The sequence below is a fragment of the Lathamus discolor genome, chromosome W (assembly GCF_037157495.1).
Source record: "Lathamus discolor isolate bLatDis1 chromosome W, bLatDis1.hap1, whole genome shotgun sequence".
In the NCBI taxonomy this organism is placed as follows: Eukaryota; Metazoa; Chordata; class Aves; order Psittaciformes; family Psittacidae; genus Lathamus; species Lathamus discolor.
This window is the reverse complement of record NC_088908.1, coordinates 24,224,927-24,242,735: the sequence shown is the minus strand read 5'-3', so window position 1 is coordinate 24,242,735 and position 17,809 is coordinate 24,224,927. Positions and strand designations below refer to the sequence as shown.

The following is a 17,809-nucleotide window of genomic DNA, read 5'->3' as shown; positions in this document are numbered from 1 at the left end:
TTAGCATGTCATCCAGGAGAATGTGCTCCAAGATTTTGCCAGGCAGAGGTGAGACTGACTGGTCTGTAATTCCCTGGGTCTTCCATTTTCCCCTTCTTGAAAATGGGGGTTATATTTCCCTTTTTCCAGTCGTCGGGAACTTCACCTGACTGCCATGATTTTTCAAATACGATGGCCAGTGGCTTAGCAACTTCATTCGCCAGCTCCTTCAGGACCCACAGATGGATTCTATCAGTTCCCACGGACTTGTGCGCTTTCAGATTTTGAAGATGGTCTCGAACCAGATCCTCTCCTACAGTGGGCCCAAGGTCTTCATTCTCACAGTCCCTGCGTCTACCTTCTAAGAACTGGGTGGTGCAGTCAGAGCCTTTGCCAGTGAAGACCGAGGCGAAGAAGTCATTCAGAACCTCAGCCTTCTCCAAATCTTGTGTAGCCAGTTCTCCAGAAGGCTTCCTCAGGGGGCCTATTTTGTCCCTAGTCTGTTTTTTGTTTGCTACGTACCTGTAGAATCCCTTCCTGTTATCCTTAACATCCCTGGCTAGGTTTAATTCTCACTGGGCCTTAGCCTTCCTAACCTGGTCCCTAGCTTCCCGGACAACATCCCTGTACTCTACCCAGGCCGCCTGTCCTTGCTTCCATTTTTTATAAGCCTCTTTTTTCCTTTGAATTTTCCTCAGCAGCTCTTTATCCATCCAAGGAGGTCTCCTGGCCCTCCTGCTGCACTTCCTTCTAGTTGGGATGCAGCACTCCTGAGCTTGTAGCAGGTGATCCTTGAATATCAACCAACAGTCTTGGGCCCCCCTGCCCTCCAGGGCTATATCCCATGGAACCTTACTAAGCAGTCTCCTGAAGAGGCCAAAGTCTGCTCTTTTGAAGTCCAGGGCAGTGAGCTTGCTACACGCTCTTCTCACTGTCCTGGGGATCTCAAATTCGACCATCTCGTGTTCGCTGCATCCAAGGCTGCCCTGGAGTACCACATTCTCAACAAGCCCTTCCCTGTTGGTGAGCACAAGGTCAAGCATGGCACCTCTCCTAGCATGAGAAGTCAGATGAAAAGTAATTGAAAACAAGATTGCCTGGCACAGAGAAAATGGAAAAGGTCTAGGCATTGCCATTGCAATGAACTTGATAGTGGTTTTGGCGGGAGCAAGAATGAGCCCCAGACTTGTGTTCACAGCTCTGAGAAAACAGCAGTTAACAGTGTTTTGTGGAAGGTGATTGCAGAGCAAGCATCTTTTGATGATCCATCCTAGTGATTCTTTAAAGTGTGTATAAAAGATAGTTTTAGGGTGAGAAACGTTAAAGGGTATCCACCTGGTTAGTAGGTGCCCCACTGAAGAATAAGCTTCGGAGTTAAAAAAAAAAAACAACAAAACAAAAGGTCCAGAAGATAATTTGTATCAAATAAACTGATCACTGCATTGTTTTATGCTGACAGCAGGGAACAAGGACTCGAAAAACAGAATACACGTGGGCTTGCCTGTAGCTTCAGGGGGCTACAGGGTGTCGCTTCACCTTGGCTTTGTAAAGGGTCTGAGATTTTAGAACTGCCATAGCTAACTTATACAGTCTAAATACCTATGCCTCTAGTCTGTATCCTAAAATTGAACACCTGCCAAGCTATACAAGCCTATAAATTAATTTATATTTGTTCCTTTATGTAATAAAACTCAAGTTCAGAAGTATGAAAAATAGCAAAGAAAGCAGAAATCTATTTTCCTGGCTAAACCATTTCACTTAGTTCTTTTGAATTGCTGAAAAGATCTATTAACACAAGCTTAACATACTAAACAGGATTCCTTTTTTTTTTTTTTTTGAGTGTAAAAGCAAGTATTAAGCTAAAATATTATTCATGCTTTCTTCTATCACATGAGACTTCTCTTCCAGGGCCATTGGCAAATCGTAATCTACGTGTAATTATTCTGCAGTGGTAGACATATAGTCCTGTGGTTCAATGACATTTCTGTATCTTGATAAACTTGGTGTGCTGTGGCATACCGTATCCTTCACACAGACCTGTTCTGGTTACTTCCTTGGCCACCTATAGAATCATAGAATCATAGAATAGTTAGGGTTGGAAAGGACCTCAAGATCATCTAGCTCCAATCCCACTGCCATGGGCAGGAACACCTCACACTAAACCATGCCACCCAAGACTCTGTACAACATGTCCTTGAACACCACCAGGGATGGAGCATTCACAACTTCCCTGGGCAACCCATTCCAGTGCCTCACCACACTTACAGGAAAGAACTTCCTCCTTATATCCAGTCTAAACTTTCCCTGTTTAAGTTTTAACCCGTTACCCCTTGTCCTGTCACTACAGTCCCTAGTGAAGAGTCCCTCCCCAGCATCCTTATAGGCCCCCTTCAGGGACTGGAAGGCTGCTAGGAGGTCTCCACTCAGCCTTCTCTTCTCCAGGCTGAACAGCCCCAACTTTCTCAGCCTGTCTCCATACGGGAGGTGCTCCAGTCCCCTGATCATCCTCGTGGCCCTCCTCTGGACTTGTTCCAACAGTTCCATGTCCTTTTTATGTTGAGGACACCAGAACTGCACACAATACTCCAGGTGAGGTCTCACGAGAGCAGAGTAGAGGGGCAGGATCACCTCCTTCAACCTGCTGGTCATGCTCCTTTTGATGCAGCCCAGGATACGGTTGGCTTTCTGGGCTGCGAGCGCACACTGCCGGCTCATGTTCATTTTCTCATCGACCAATACCCCCAAGTCCTTCTCTGCAGGGCTGCTCTGAATCTCTTCTCTGCCCAACCTGTAGCTGTGCCTGGGATTGCTCAGACCCAGGTGTAGGACCTTGCACTTGGCATGGTTAAACTTCATAAGGTTGGCATCAGCCCACCCCACAAGCGTGTCAAGGTCCCTCTGGATGGCATTCCTTCCCTCCAGCATATCAACTGAACCACACAGCTTGGTGTCATCGGCAAACGTGCTGAGGGCGCACTCAACCCCACTGTCTATGTCACTGACAAAGATCTTGAACAAGATTGGTCCCAACACTGATCCCTGAGGGACACCACTCATTACTCTTCTCCAGCCGGACATTGAGCCATTAACCACAACACTTTGCGTGAGACCATCCAGCCAGTTCTATATCCACTGCGTGGTCCATCTATCAAACTGATGTCTCTCCAATTTAGAGACAAGGATGTCATGCAGGACAGTGTCGAACGCTTTGCACAAGTCCACGTAGATGACATCAACTGCTCTACCCCTCTCCATCAGTTCCATAGCCCCATCATAGAAGGCCACCAAATTGGTCAGGCAGGATTTGCCCTTAGTGAAGCCATGCTGGCTGTCACCAAGGACCTTGTTGTTTTTCATGTGCCTTAGCATGTCATCCAGGAGAATGTGCTCCAAGATTTTGCCAGGCACAGAGGTGAGACTAACTGGTCTGACGTTCCCTGGGCCATCCATTTTCCCCTTCTTGAAAATGGGGGTTATATTTCCCTTTTTCCAGTCGTCGGGAACTTCACCTGACTGCCATGATTTTTCAAATATGATGGCCAGTGACTTAGCAACTTCATTCTCCATCTCCTTCAGGACCCGTGGATGGATTTCATCATGTCCCATGGACTTGTGCACACGCAGGTTCTTAAGATGATCTTGAATCTGATCCTCTCCTACAGTGGGCCTAAGGTCTTCATTCTCAAATATGCTGAGATGGTGCCTAACTCTTCATTTTCTGTGTGCTCTGGTGAAGGTATGAAGGTGTGAAGGTGTGAAGGTGTGAAGGTGTAAAGGTGTAAAGGTGTAATAAAGGAGACTGTGTTATTTACTTTGCTTTGCAATGACAAATTAGACTGCGTTATGGAAGCAACATTCCCCATACCAGTCTCTGGACAGAATCCGTATTTCTTATCTCTGTCATAGTCTTCAGTGGTTCCACACCATCGGTATCCATCTGTCCTGCCTTTGGTTGTGCACTGGTCATAGGACTGGCCTTGAAATTTAAAGGGAAATTTGCATGGCTGCCCCTCACTGTTGCCACCCATTGTAAAAAGTGCTGTAGGGAGAATGAGAGAGAGAAATGTCAATAGGCAATGCTCAATGTCAACAAGGATTCAGTATGTGCCAATGGTAATGTGCAAAGGCTTGACAGAGATTAGACAGCTGTTGTGTGTGGTGCAATTCACACCAAGAACCTCTAGTTTACACCAACAATGAAATGCTTTGGCAAGATAGACAATCTCAAAAGTGTGTAGAGAGGAATGACTGGTTGACCTTTATAAATGAACTGGGAATGAAGAAAATTCTACCAAGATGTTTGAATGTGGTTTGAAATGCATATATCCTTTATAGCCTGTCTCATAACATAAAATTAATATCCCTTCTTGAAACAACATTTAGAAAAAGGATTCTGAGAAAGTCACTCATGTGCCTTAGTGCTCTGCTGATCCATTTACCTTGCATCGAAAATGTTAGCTAGAATGGCACTGACATGAGTGACAGAGCCACTGACAGGTCAGATTGTTTTTTCCTAACGGCTATCCATGTACATTTTCAGTTTCTTTAAGACGCTGACATATGGTAAAGTAGATATTAACCTGTAGGCTTTTCCTCTATGCTTCTCATTTCTGAGAATCCCTACAGCTATGCTCAGGCACTCAACAGATAAGCAAGAGAGGACAAAAGTGACTCCTCTGGCAAAGCTGGGCACTGGAGGCCTCTCCTGTCTTTTGCTTGGTTAATGTTCCTGGAGGTAGTGTATTGGTCTTCAATTGTTTATTGTCCATTCACACACACAAACAAGGCCCCATGGCTCAACCTGAGAACCAGAAATCTCTCTTGTGGTGAAGGACTACAGATTAAACTGAGTCAAGAGTTCTGGGATCTGTTTTAGGATTTTAGTAAACTTTCTGGAGTATCTAGAGGAAGACAGATAAAATATCTCATGCTGATAGTTAGGAAAATATATGTCCAAATTGAATTACATGAAAATACAGATGTTTTGGAGCATCTGCCATCTTGTGAATCTGCCTGTGTCTTCTCTTGGCTGCTCTGTGTGAATCCTCCATGGTAAGACAGTGTCTGTGAGCGCCATGTGCAGGTGAGAGGAAACCATGAGGGCAACAAACCAGACCAGGCCTTGCACTGAACAGACAGAAAAATCCTTCATGAAGCCATGCACTAATTCCCCTTGAGATTTAAGAACATCACCTCAGAATGAAATGTCTGTCTGAAATCCCGGTGCAAAGTATGCATGATTTGGCCTTTTTTAAGGTGCCATGGGGGACATGGCACCCTCTCCTTCCCCAGTTTAAAGCTCCAGCTAAAACCCAAATGTGTATGTGGGAAGGCTTGGCAGGTTATTTCTAACTTTGCTGTTGTAATTTTTGATGACCAAAAAGCCATGATAGCCTCAGTGTCTTTGTGTAGGACTTGAGGGGTTTTGCTTTTGCTTAGTCTGATATATCAATGGGAAAAGTAATTGTGAGCATGATTCACTTTTTAGAGTAGCAATAAATAAAAAGCCAAGGCCTTTTCTTGCTGAAGGGTGACTGAAAGTATTGTGACACAGATGATTCATTTTGCCTTTCCATACCTGTTGGCACTGCTTTGTGAGGAAGAGTCCTAAGACCTGGTTAAAAATAGAAACTTAATTTCTAAAAATGTCAGTGCTCTCCTGGCTAGCAATTTGCAATGTACCAACATATAAATAACTTTGCATCAGCATAGACACTCACTTGAAATGCAGTCATTATTATTTTAAAAAGCAGTATGAGGTCATTTAAAGGGTGTTTTGTGACAATAATAGTGTCACATTGCAGTAAAAGGGCTGCTAGACTCAGAGGACCTGGGCCACCAGTTGGTAATACTGGTGTGCAACCTTAGAGGTTTGGCTTAACGGGTTTCATCCTTAAGTGCTACTTTTTGTCAGTCACTGCTCTTGATGGAGATGCAACTTCAATTGTTTGTGGAATGGCCTGCAGATTAGGAAGAGATTTCTGTCTTTTAGTGTGCTCAATGATCTACTGTCCTGGATTCAGCTGTAGCAGTCCTTTTTCTCCTTAGTACCTGGTGCAGTGCTGTGTTTTCGGCTTTGGCCTGAGAACAGTTCTGACAACACACCGATGTTTTTAGTTGTTGCTAAGTAATGCTTACCCCGATCAAGGACTTTTCAGTCTCATGCTGTGCCAGTGAGGAGGGGCACAAGAAGCCAGAAGGAAACAGAGAAAGGACACCTGACTCAAACTAGCCAAAGAGGTATACCATGCCACAGCACATCATGCCCAGTATATAAACCTGGGGGGAGTTACCCAGAAGGCCCAGGTCGCTGCTTGGGTAGGGCTGGGTATCGGTTGGCAGGTGGTGAGCAATTGTATTGTGCATCACTTGTGTTTATTGTTTTCTTTTCCTTTTCCCCTTTTAGTTTCTTATTCTTTCCCCTTGTTTTTTTCCCTTAACATTACTATTATTGGTGGTAGTAGTAGTCGTCATTTTATATGGTACCCTAGTTATTGGACTGTTCTTATCTCAACCTGTGGGATTCACATTCTTTTGATTCTCCTCCCCATCCCTCTGGGAGCAGGGGGGAGGGAAGAAGGAGGGGAGTGAGCGAGCGGCTGTGTGGTTCTGACTTACCGGCTGGGCTTAAACCACATCTACTTACACTCGTGGGGACAAAAGCCATATTTGCCATCTGCATCAAAGTCTTTGGTTGTGGAACACCAGAGGAATCCATCACTACGTCCTGCATCTGTGCAGCTGTTGTATTCCTTGCCATTGAACCAGAAGGGAAATTTGCAGTATTCAGCATCTGCATTTCCATACTTGACTCTAACAACTGTAAAGAGAAAAACGCAGAGGTGAAATTAGCCACCAAGTGATATTAAAAAAAAAAAAAATACAGTTTCTGGAAATCTTTTCCTGGAGGATACTGGTATAGAAATGCAGTCCAAATTTCCACTTTGAAATTCAATGTGCTGCTGGTCTCTCTACTGGCAAGATGATCATAGCTGAAATAATAACTGGTAATTTTGAAAGAATTAAATGTATATTACTCATGGAGAAGTGATAGAATGAGCAGTCCTTAAAATCAGCCCAGAGAAATGCATATGATGCTGTTACTATGGCAAGGCAAACTTATAAACATGCTGTTAATACATTTAGTAATTTAGTTTCTTTGTTAATATGATCTAAAATGTTGAGTATAGTTTGAAAGGTTCTTGGCAGCAGTTGAGCATGAGCTGAACATGCCTTGTGCTTCTTAAACCACTTTGGTATTTCCAATTTGCCTTGAATGAGATCTGCACTGGGTGTTAGGGTGGTACCACAGGCACACCCAAGCCCAGGGTGTATTTCAGTTTGTCACATGTGGTCTTAAGACTAGAGTACTGGTGCTGTAATATCTGCTGATGTACAGATAATTCATGTATCCATAGCATTTCTTCTAATGGCAGTAACTAACTGGATGCTTGTTCAGTATTTTCACTAATACTGGAAAAGAGTTTCTTCCTGTTTGTTGCTAGTCTGGGGCAGGGATCCAGTCCAGGTGGTACAGCTACTGGTCAGTGCTTCTGCTAAAGTTAAAAGAAAGCCAAACAGAAGGAAGTAGACTATTTTGGAATTAAAGTTCAATTATTTTTTTCAATGGGAGTACAGCTGAGGAAACTAGAATTTGAAATGAAAGGCAAACATGAGTTTGAATTCTTATTCTGAGTTTTCCAAATTATTTTACAGTACAAGACTTATAATTACCCCTATATGATTGTGGCAAAGTTCAAGCAGAAAGAAGAGGTTCCAAACTACTGTTACTTGGTCTTGTTGGTCTAGTTCAGATGATATTATCTGGACTTCAGTTGTTTTCTTCTAAAGGGTATGGCAGCTGCCTGTTAAGGATTCTTGGAGATGCTCGTAATCCACTGTTTGATGTCAATTTTGTTTCAGTCATCAGCATGAGGGATTTACATTCTATTTGGTTTTGACAGATGTCATGAGTATATAAAACCTTATTCAATAGGATGGTTCCATTTTTAACAACTGGAGCCACAGCTTAAGTCATCTTAAGAAGGGTATGTCAGCAGAAGAGCCCTGACCAGTCTGCCTCTTACACATGAACTTAAAGATGATGTAGTTGGAGTCCTTGAGAACTGAAGCATTCAGAATTATAGCTGAGGCTTTTTACTTTTCCCACAATTCATGAAGGTTGTGCAGCATCAGGCCCCATTATTAAATCAGTTTTTCAGGGGGCAACAGTAGAGGAACAGAAAGGGCAATAGTAGGTAACATTTATGGAATTACATAAATGTTGTAGAGAACAATTTAAACAGTATAAATTAATTTTCACATACCTAACATTTATTGATATGCCAATAAAAGCATTTAGTGCAGTGCCTAAAACAGCATTGAAACAGCAGCCAGTATGCTATATGTTCTGAAATATTAGAAAGTCTGGTACCTTGCCCCTCTCCAAGAGTCCACAGTTCATCATCATCAAAATGGGAGTCTCCTCCAGTTCCTGGCCCCGGTGCAAAGGCATGAGCCAGGAGACCGTCTTTGCCATCAAATGGATACCCATCACCATGTTCTGCAGGAGGAAGCAGGAAAAAAAGAGCAGTTTCTAATGACCTCACCTCTGTCAGAGTCTATGTATGAATGATAATCATCATCCTGCCCAAGACAGCAGCAGAATAGTCTAGTGAGTTAGTTTATTGGTGTGGGTTGTGCTGGCAAGACTAAACTAGAATGGAAGAAGCCAGTTCTTGCAAAGAACATTGTGTCAGTACTGCAGCATATTTTATATCTTATAAGCATTGTGGAAAGGAATCAGAAGGTAAAGAACAGTGAAATATTGTCCATTAGATGTATGGCTGCATACACACTGCTGTTTCTCAATGGAGACTGGCAGGCAGCTGTAAAATAAACATTGTAGATGAGGGGTATTTTCAGATAATTCGCATCAGTCTCCAACACAGATATTGGAAAGTAAAGGCAGATTTCTTTCTGCAGGCTACTCTTTTTCTGCTACACCTCAGATTGCTGTGGTCTTTGTGCAGGATACTAACTACTTTAAGCTGGAAAGCAAATCAGATGAGTGACTTAGTAGTGAGCCTCTGGAAAGCCAGCTCTGAGTACTGGGAATGAGCCTATTCCTCCTTCACATCAACCACTCTGAGACCTGGGCAGCTCACATGACAGCAGCAGCAGGTTAAGTAGCTCCCCTGTAGGCTTTTCTTGGAAGTACACTGCATGTGGGTAAGGCAGGATGGCAAGGGCATAACCCTGGTATTCACAGCTTTCCCACCACACTGACCTGTGTATCAGAGCTGGCTGCCAGTATCTGCAGTTGCATCATTTCAGGCCTTTTGGTCTGATGTCTTGCCATTTAACAGAAGCCTAAATACACAGGCCTGATTCTTTGCTCTGTTACACTGATTTCATGCTGGTGTCACTCTCTTAATACTGGTTCAGTTCACTAATTTCAGTAGACTAGTGTGTCAGTTGTCAAGGACAACATTTTGATATATATTAGATGCTCTACTCCCATTTATTTCAAATTAGATCCTTGCTTAAGAGAAAGCTTAAAAAATAAAACCTTGTGAATGTCCCAGCTCCTGTGAATCTGAAATGCAGTTAGTGATAAGAATGAATGAATGCAGAGGAAGCTCTTCTCCCACTGTTTCTGAGCTGACTATAACCAGTACTAAACCCAGGAGAAACACTTCTGCTTTTGTGAGACTTCTGTTTTGCAAACCAGGCCAGCCTGGATGAGGATCTGAAGTTTTGAGTTCTGTACAGAATCTCTGAAGCTTTTGAGGTAAACTCATCAGTAGCTAAAGCACTGAAAACCAGCCAGAAATGGAAGTTTTTACAAAGAGCTCAGTTTATTCTTTAAACTGTTCACTTCCAATCCCAAGTGATTGGCTGCACAAGTATCTTCATTAGTATTAAAAATTCTGTGACCCTGCATAAGAAGTTAAAATGCCCCAGGTTTACACTGAAAAGCTATAAACCTTCTTTCAGGGAAAACCAAAATTAATTGAGAAGGCATGTACAACAAAAATGAATCAAGTCACCTATCATCGGCTGGACTCAAACCATAATTCAGCTTCTGATCCATATTTTTAAGCTCCTCAAGACCAAAGATTGCATTGAAAGCCTGCATTCTGCCGTGCTAAAGAACAGAGACCAGATAAGGAGTCAAAATTGAAAGGCACGAATCCATTTTTAAGCTCCAATATGTTAGGACTTCCACCATTATCACTGGAAAACTGAGTATGGAGCTATAAATAGTACAATGGCATTCCATTCTCTTCCATGGCAGGAAGCCAGCTCACATCATCTGAAGATTTGTACCAATATTTCACAGTTCTATTTCTGATTTGTAAATTTAAAAATAAAATGTTGCCCCTAGCAATTCTCTTTTGGAAAGATAAATATGGTATAAGGAAATTGTATAAATATTTCTCTCTCTCATGTATAAGAAAGAAAAACAAATCTTAGTGAAATTAGGTCTTAGCCTGTATAAGCCAAGTGCAAACTAGGACAAGGTTTGCCAGAAAGGCTCACAGGTACTACTTATTGAGGGTAGATCATTCCAATACTTAGGATTAATGAGAGGAACAAAACAAAAAACATATGTAAAAATAGAAAAATATACCCCATCGGCCAAAATTAATCATAATGTCTGCTTCTCCATTGTTTATTCGGTTAAATCTCAGTGGTGTGACATCACTCCAGACTTGAAAGGCTCGAGCAAAGGCATCATCTACTGTCTCAGGATCCAAATCTGGGGTATAGCCTATAATCCTTAGTGGTAAAAGGAAGAGTTAAATAACACATAAACCCCCTCCCAGTATTTGTTGTTTACTGATCAAAATGCTGAGTAGGCTCAGTAGTGAAATTGGTTAAGAGATAATGCTGCTGCATGCAAGATGTGTGTTTAGATGTGGTGCTTACTATTTATTTTCCTTTGGGATTGATGCAGTAAAATGAAGAAAGTTACACAGCCAGGGGCTGTAAGGCCTGCATGGCAGTAAGGGCTGCATGGCAGTAAGGCCTGCATGGCAGTAAGGGCTGCATGGCAGTAAGGGCTGCATGGCAGTAAGGCCTCCATGCCAGTGAGCCCTGCACAAAATATTCAGGGCTTTGCATCAGCACTGAGGTGCTGGCAAGTCATACTGTCACCTTAGACATGAACATACAAGGACATCTTGATACGTAAGATTTATTTGCCAGAAGAAGAGATCAATAATGAGGTGAAAGTTTCAAGTGTGGATTGTTTTGCTCTTTAATACTAACAGAAAAATAGCCCTTCTCCCTCACTTTTGTAGTTAACTGTATTTCCCTGTTTCATCTGGGATGAAAGCTGTTAACTGTTTCATCCCAGTTGAATGCTAATCCTTTCCCAGTATGCTGGTTACATTGGCAATAGGATACATGGAGAGATAGGAGGTAAGGAGGTAAAAGCATGTAAGATAGAACCATAGGCCTGACATGGGAAAGCCACACATTGCTTTCTTCTTCTTTCTTCTTAGTGCCTTATATTATAGCCAGCTAACCTCCATGTAAAGACAAGTTTCTAATTCTTTGCTGCTGGGGTTGTGCATAGGGAGGGAAACTACTTCGTGCCTAAGGAAAATGAGGACGAACCAGAGGAAGCACATCAGCAAGTGGGGGCTGTGAGAGCTGCCATGGGTTTTTCAGTGTTTATTAGGTTAGTCACAGGATGTGGGATGCTTTGAGTCCTAACTTGTGAGGGAGCAGCAGACGAGATCAAGCAGGTAAGACAAATCTGCTATTTTGTTCTCATTGGTGCTACAAGTTTGTTTTTGGACTACCTAAGGTAGTGAGAATCTTTTTATTACTGACTTCAGTGAGAGATATATTAGTCCCTAACTCTGAAGAGTAAGAAATTAAAACATGCCAAACCTATTGCAATAGGTTTGCTTTAAATCATGTCTTCATATGTATCCAAAATATGATTATTTTATTTTAAAATTTATTTGATGACCTCCGTTTTTATGACTGCTGATTGCAAAAGAGCTTGTCCTCCTACACGGCCTCTGCAGTCACTAAGTACTGTGGTCCCTGCTGAGCAGGTGGGCAGGTGAGACGTTGCTGCTCCAGTTCCCTTTGAATGCTTGCAGCAGAGCAAAAGATAAAAACAAAATCTCTTTAGTCCCAACCAGAACTGTAAAGTTGATCATTAGATGATTACTGCTGAAATTTTACAATGTGAAGTTTCAGAGGTGTTTGCTAAAACATCTGGTAGTTATTCAAACACAGAGAGATCCTAATTCAAGAAATCCTGTCTAGCCCTCTAAGCAGCTACTACACTTGCAAATGTCTGGTTTGATGTGTTCTTACAAGTGCCATGGTTATAGGTAAGCAAAACCCAACACCACTGGTCAGTACCTGTATGTTATATGATTCTTCTCCCATTTTGGCTTTCTTGGAAAGAAGTTGTAATTGGCTACATCAGGGTTACCACAGCGAGGTTTCTTCATTGTCTCAATAGTGTTTTGATCCAAATCACCTGTTTCAGGCAGCCCAAAAAACTTCTGCATTTTCTTCAAAGTATCTTTCAGGACAAATAAATTGCAATTGTCTTTTGGGCACCCATAGTATTTATTCAGGTATTGCTTGGGAAAAAAAGCACAGAAAAAAAAGACTTTAAAATTCATAAAAGAAATAGTTATTACAAATAAATACTGTAATTCCATGTTAGCTTTCCATCTATAATTTGCAAGTTTTCTTTTCAAAATTACTATTATTAGTAACTGAGGGACCAGCAGGATCTCCTTAATTAATACAAATCAATCTTGATCACACAACATTGCTAATTAAGCAATCACTTCCACTATTAGCTATCAGTTTTACTTATTGAGTTGCTTTATTAGTAAGTAGAGCATAGAGCTTTAATGTAGAACTACAAAGTAAAAATGGGTTTATCTTTTTGGTTTTCTTTATGATGCATAAATCTGCTTACAGTATTTATTTTTTTTTTTTCTTGGAAGACTCTGGACTATTGAGAAACTTGTCAAGGTATCAAAGCAACCACACAAATGAGACCACATTAATTGCCAAGAAAAAACCACACACCATTGTCAAACCATGTAGAGCTATTTGAATCTTGTATGAGTTTGCTTTTGAATCAAACATTGCAAAGACCTGAAGAAGAAGGTTTTTGGTAGCAACTCAGTTGCCTGGACACTGCTGCCAATCAGTATCTGCATACTTAAAACTCCATCGAATGCTCCAGCAGATCACGACAAGGCTGATGTTTGTGATACACCCATGGTGGTGATCACAAAATTCTCTCTCCTCTGAAAACAGTGGCCATAGAGGATCAAACAGACAGCACAAATCCCCTTATTTTAAACTCTTATCTAAAATAATACCTACCCAAGTCTCCTCCACTTTCCATTTTGATCAGTATGGCCTAATCAGCAGGTGTAGTTCAGTAAAAAAAGAAAAGTCTGTCTGTCTGCTGCCGCCTTTAATCCCAGAGGAGCAATGGGTTAGTCTATTCCCTGGCAATTCTTCTAGGTAAGCAGCCATGTCTTTCAGATGTGTGTTGGCAAGTTGTGTATTTATGTTAAACTGTAGATAAACAGTTGTGGTCCTGATTATCCATATATGGTCTCTGCCTTTTGTGCAATACACATGTGAGATCACACAAACAATTTAGTATTTTTTATTTTTTCCCTTAAGTTCAGTGTTGACTGAATAACTATGAGCTTCTCGGGGTAGGGACCAACCCAGAGAGAATGCCTGGCAGTCTCTAGCACGTGGTGAAACCCACCATAAAACCATAGTCATTCAAATGAAAAAAAAAGTGACAAGAAGTTATATCTTCAGCAACTGTCTAAAATCCTTTATCAACTCTGTTCCTAACTGGAGACTAGCAAGCACGGCCACACAACAGGCTGCTGGCCAGCTGCAGGTTTTGGATTCAGTGTTTGAATCCAGGCTGAATTTGAGAAAACCTGTAGCTTGAGCTGTTGCCTTAGCTTGGACTGGAGCACAGGTGGGCTCATTCACATTGGTTAGATTACATACAACTTTAGAATGTTGAATTTATCTCCTCACTGAGGAGTAGATAAATGGATTATGATGAAGATGTTAGTTTAGGTATTTCTACAATGATGACATCTCATTACCTAATTATTTTCATTCACAGGTTCTAAACAGCTTGACTAAGCTATCTGGAGTTGTAGGTTTTATCCAGTAAAGTGGATCTTATGGTTCTCTTGCTCACAGATTTCAGGAATTCCACACTCAAGTGGGTTTGCAATAGTTTTATGCCTAGGTCTAAAAAACCCAAGCTACAGCCATGTCAAAAGGCAAATGTTCCCAAACTGATGTGTAGGGCAACCAAACTGGTGATTAGCATGGCACGGAGCTGATAAATGTCCTTGCCAATGATGCTGTTAGACAGGAAGGTTGGGACTCTTCGTCAGGGACTGTAGTGACAGGACAAGGGGTAACGGGTTAAAACTTAAACAGGGGAAGTTTAGATTGGATATAAGGAGGAAATTCTTTCCTGTTAGGGTGGTGAGACACTGGAATCGGTTGCCCAGGGAGGTTGTGAGTGCTCCATCCCTGGCGGTGTTCAAGGCCAGGTTGGACGAAGCCTTGTGTGGGATGGTTTAGTGTGAGGTGTCCCTGCCCATGGCAGGGGGGTTGGAACTAGATGATCTTGAGGTCCTTTCCAACCCTAACTATTCTATGATTCTATGATTCTAAGTTACTGATCTTTACGGTAAACCGGTCTGTAGCAGAGGAAGAAGCATCCTTCAGGTATTGTATCCAAAATATTAACTACAAATCCAAGGTAGGAAAGCATCCTAAATAAGGTAAAGGTATATTTGCCAAAAATATATCAGATATCAGGGAGAATTATTTCTGAGGATTTCAAGAAGCCTGACAAAATGACTGCACAAAGTTCTTGTGCCAGGAAGTATTTCTGAGGGAAACCTTACTGTGTGTACCTAATTAATTGACTGAAAGTCACCCAGGAGATGGGATAAGGCCACTACATCAGCAAAATACAGCAAAGGTTATTTGCTGACTGTGTTTGGTCAAGCTTGTATTTCACCACCTTCCTCATTAAGTCCTGGCGTGCCTCATCTGCCCTGAATAGGAAATGGTTCAGAGCTTACTCAAAAGAAGGATTTATCAAGATGTTACACCATTTCCTTCAGCAGGTCCTTCATCCATCTACTGACTAAGCACAGACTGTGCCTTGGTTTTGTGATTTTTATAACTTCTGATGTACCATTTCTCCAGTGGAGACTGGCACTGGCAAATAACAGACACAGAATGGTTTCACCTTTGCTACCACTAAGCTTCTGTCTACTCATAGTTAATGGGTCCTGGTGAAAATTATGTGAAATGCATTAAGAACATAATCAAACAAGCCAGTCTGGAGGACCTGTTCTTATCACAATTTTCATTTTAATGTAGCTTGATAGATTTTCTTATGCTTCTATGTGCATCTCCCAGTAAGCTACCATAATATAATATAGGCTATACATCAGAACTGAAGTTTACTGAAGAAGCAGGATGCTGCTCTTGCTATTTTAGGTTTGGGAGTAAGATACACAACCAAAAATATAAGATGAGGCATGGTAAAGAATTTTACTTGCTAGGATTACAAATAAAAGCTAACCTCTCAGTTTTTCCTAAAATGGAGTTTTTACTGAAGATGAGAAATGAACATAACCAGCTGTTCTATGAGAAGAACATGTAGTATAAACCACATCTTGGCCTAGGCTGCGCAATTCAGTTTCCCCAGAGTCAGCAGGGAGCTATGGTGATCTGGAATTTTGATCCAGCCCATTAATGAAACAGGGTCCAGCTGCAACATAGCAATTTGTGTTCTGATGCTGAGTGTTGGGGCTGTTCCGATGGAGAGTGTGAGGCTTAGGCAGCCAGTTAGCATTACCCAAGAATACTACAAGGAAGACAAAGAACTGCAGTGTTAAACCAGCTTGTAATTTTCCTTTGAGTACACGTAATAAATAGGTTGTTCAAAAGAAACGGAGATGAAGGGAGATGTGGATTGCTGTTATTGAATAAAAGCCTGACCATGTCCTAGAAAACAGGTTATTTAAGAGTGGTTAAACAACTACTAGATATCTGGGACCCCACTCTCCTTTCCCACATGCACTGCCTCCCACCCCCTGGTTGCTGTGCTCCTAAGGAAAAACCTTGGGTGAATTTGTTTTGTTAAAGGCAGAGGAGTGTCCTTTAGGGGTCAGTTTGTGTTTTCCCAAACTTTCCCCCACAGCTCCCATCTGAAAATATTCCCTCTACCCTCCCCCAGACCTTCTTTAACCTGGCAAGCTTTCCCAAAATGCACACCAACTCCTCAAGAAAAGTGATCCATTTTCAAACCTTTATGTCCTAAAATAAGAATAGTTTATCTCAATCTTCCTTAAAACGGACTTACTGCTGAAGAAGAGAAATGTCTATAATTTACATGCTAAAACAAGGATAATCTATCTCAATCTCCCCTTAAATGGACTTCCTCATAATGTCATTTTTATGAAGGTCCACAGGGCTAAACTAAGGTTAGAATAAAATGCTGTAGAGTTATAGCTATAATTTGCTAATGTCACACAAATCCAAACTCCTTTTTTTGTTCCAGATTGAATTTGGAAAAAAATATTTCTTTAAGCCTCTGATGTGATTTTTTTTTTTCAAAGTTGAACTAGTCACAATGGCTTCTGAGCCTCCAGCCAGCCTTTGAGTGTCCCTCGAAGCTGTGTTTGTGCTGAGAGCTGTGATGCATGCATTAAGTGAGTCTCCACAGCCCTCACTTCTACTTATTTAAGTAAAAAGATTAGATGGCTCTTATTTGCCCTTCTCCCCTCTTGCCATTTCAATCTTCCAATTATAATCGTGATGATTGAATGAAATTATTTTGTATGTTCAGACCTAAGGAAGAAAAAAACCCCAAACTTTCTTTGCTGGCTTTAAAAAAATTGAGAAGAAACATTACTTGGCACTAGTTTTAACTTTTGAAAGCTGATAACTTTGCTAGCTAGCTAGCTGGCACTTCCAGAGATTCTGCTATAGTCATTCCTTTGCCTCAGCTGAAACAAGAAGCAAACATCTGCTTATGAAACAACAATAGAAATCTGAAGCAAAGATGAAACCAACACTTACCACTGCTAGTTCTTTGTCTGGTTTGGGAGTGCTGTCTCCAGGAAACTTAATGATTGGTGACGGTGCAGCTAAAGCTTTGTTTAAAAGATACACTTGAATTAATATCACTTTAAAAATGAAGCCACAGACACTGTGAGTCTTCATTCTGCCTAAACTTGTGCTCTCCTCTTTGGAAAAAGCTTTTCCCCTCCTGCCTGTCCCTTCCTTTAGCCACACAGTGCACCAGTTGCTTATCTGCACATCTTAACTCTCTGCACCGTTTTCTCTTTTGCTTGCTCTAGCAATTCCTTTGTGTTTAAAACATCCAGATGCACAGCCTCAAGCTACCACAAGAGCAAGTCTGAAAACTAGTGGAAACATGAGAAAAGGGCAGTTACCAGATGTGATTGCTGTGATTTTAAGGTAGCAACAGGCAGATACTTATTACTGCTGAAAGAAGCTGCATTTTCTCCTCATTTGCATATGTAAAAGTGTTTTGTTATGCCAGAGAGCAGAAAAAGGCAAAATCCGACTTAATCTTGAAGGTGAAGTGTCCTACATATATTTTAAATTAAAAATAAAAAATAAAAAATTAGGCATATGTGGTTGCACTCCTTCACAGTGCCTTACAGGAAACATTTTGATGAGGGATTCTGAGGCAGAGCCTGCACAGACCAGGGAGGCTACTTGCCCCACT

The 17,809-nt window shown here is 41.5% G+C and overlaps 1 protein-coding gene across 7 annotated transcripts in view; it reads right to left on the bottom strand.

The window, feature by feature from the left end:
* Positions 1-17,457, bottom strand: part of LOC136004322 (72 kDa type IV collagenase-like) — a 47,601-nt gene extending 30,144 nt beyond the window's left edge. For all 7 annotated transcript variants that reach the window (XM_065660729.1, XM_065660733.1, XM_065660728.1 and 4 more), the window contains exons 1-6: positions 17,134-17,457; positions 12,373-12,599; positions 10,616-10,764; positions 8,414-8,542; positions 6,626-6,799; positions 3,845-4,018 (exon numbers count right to left, since the gene is read on the bottom strand). In XM_065660729.1, coding sequence (XP_065516801.1) covers positions 3,845-4,018; positions 6,626-6,799; positions 8,414-8,542; positions 10,616-10,764; positions 12,373-12,599; positions 17,134-17,277 — 997 coding nt within the window. In that variant the 5' untranslated portion in view covers positions 17,278-17,457. The remainder of the gene's footprint in view (positions 1-3,844; positions 4,019-6,625; positions 6,800-8,413; positions 8,543-10,615; positions 10,765-12,372; positions 12,600-17,133) is intronic.
* Between the last annotated feature and the right edge of the window lie 352 nt (positions 17,458-17,809).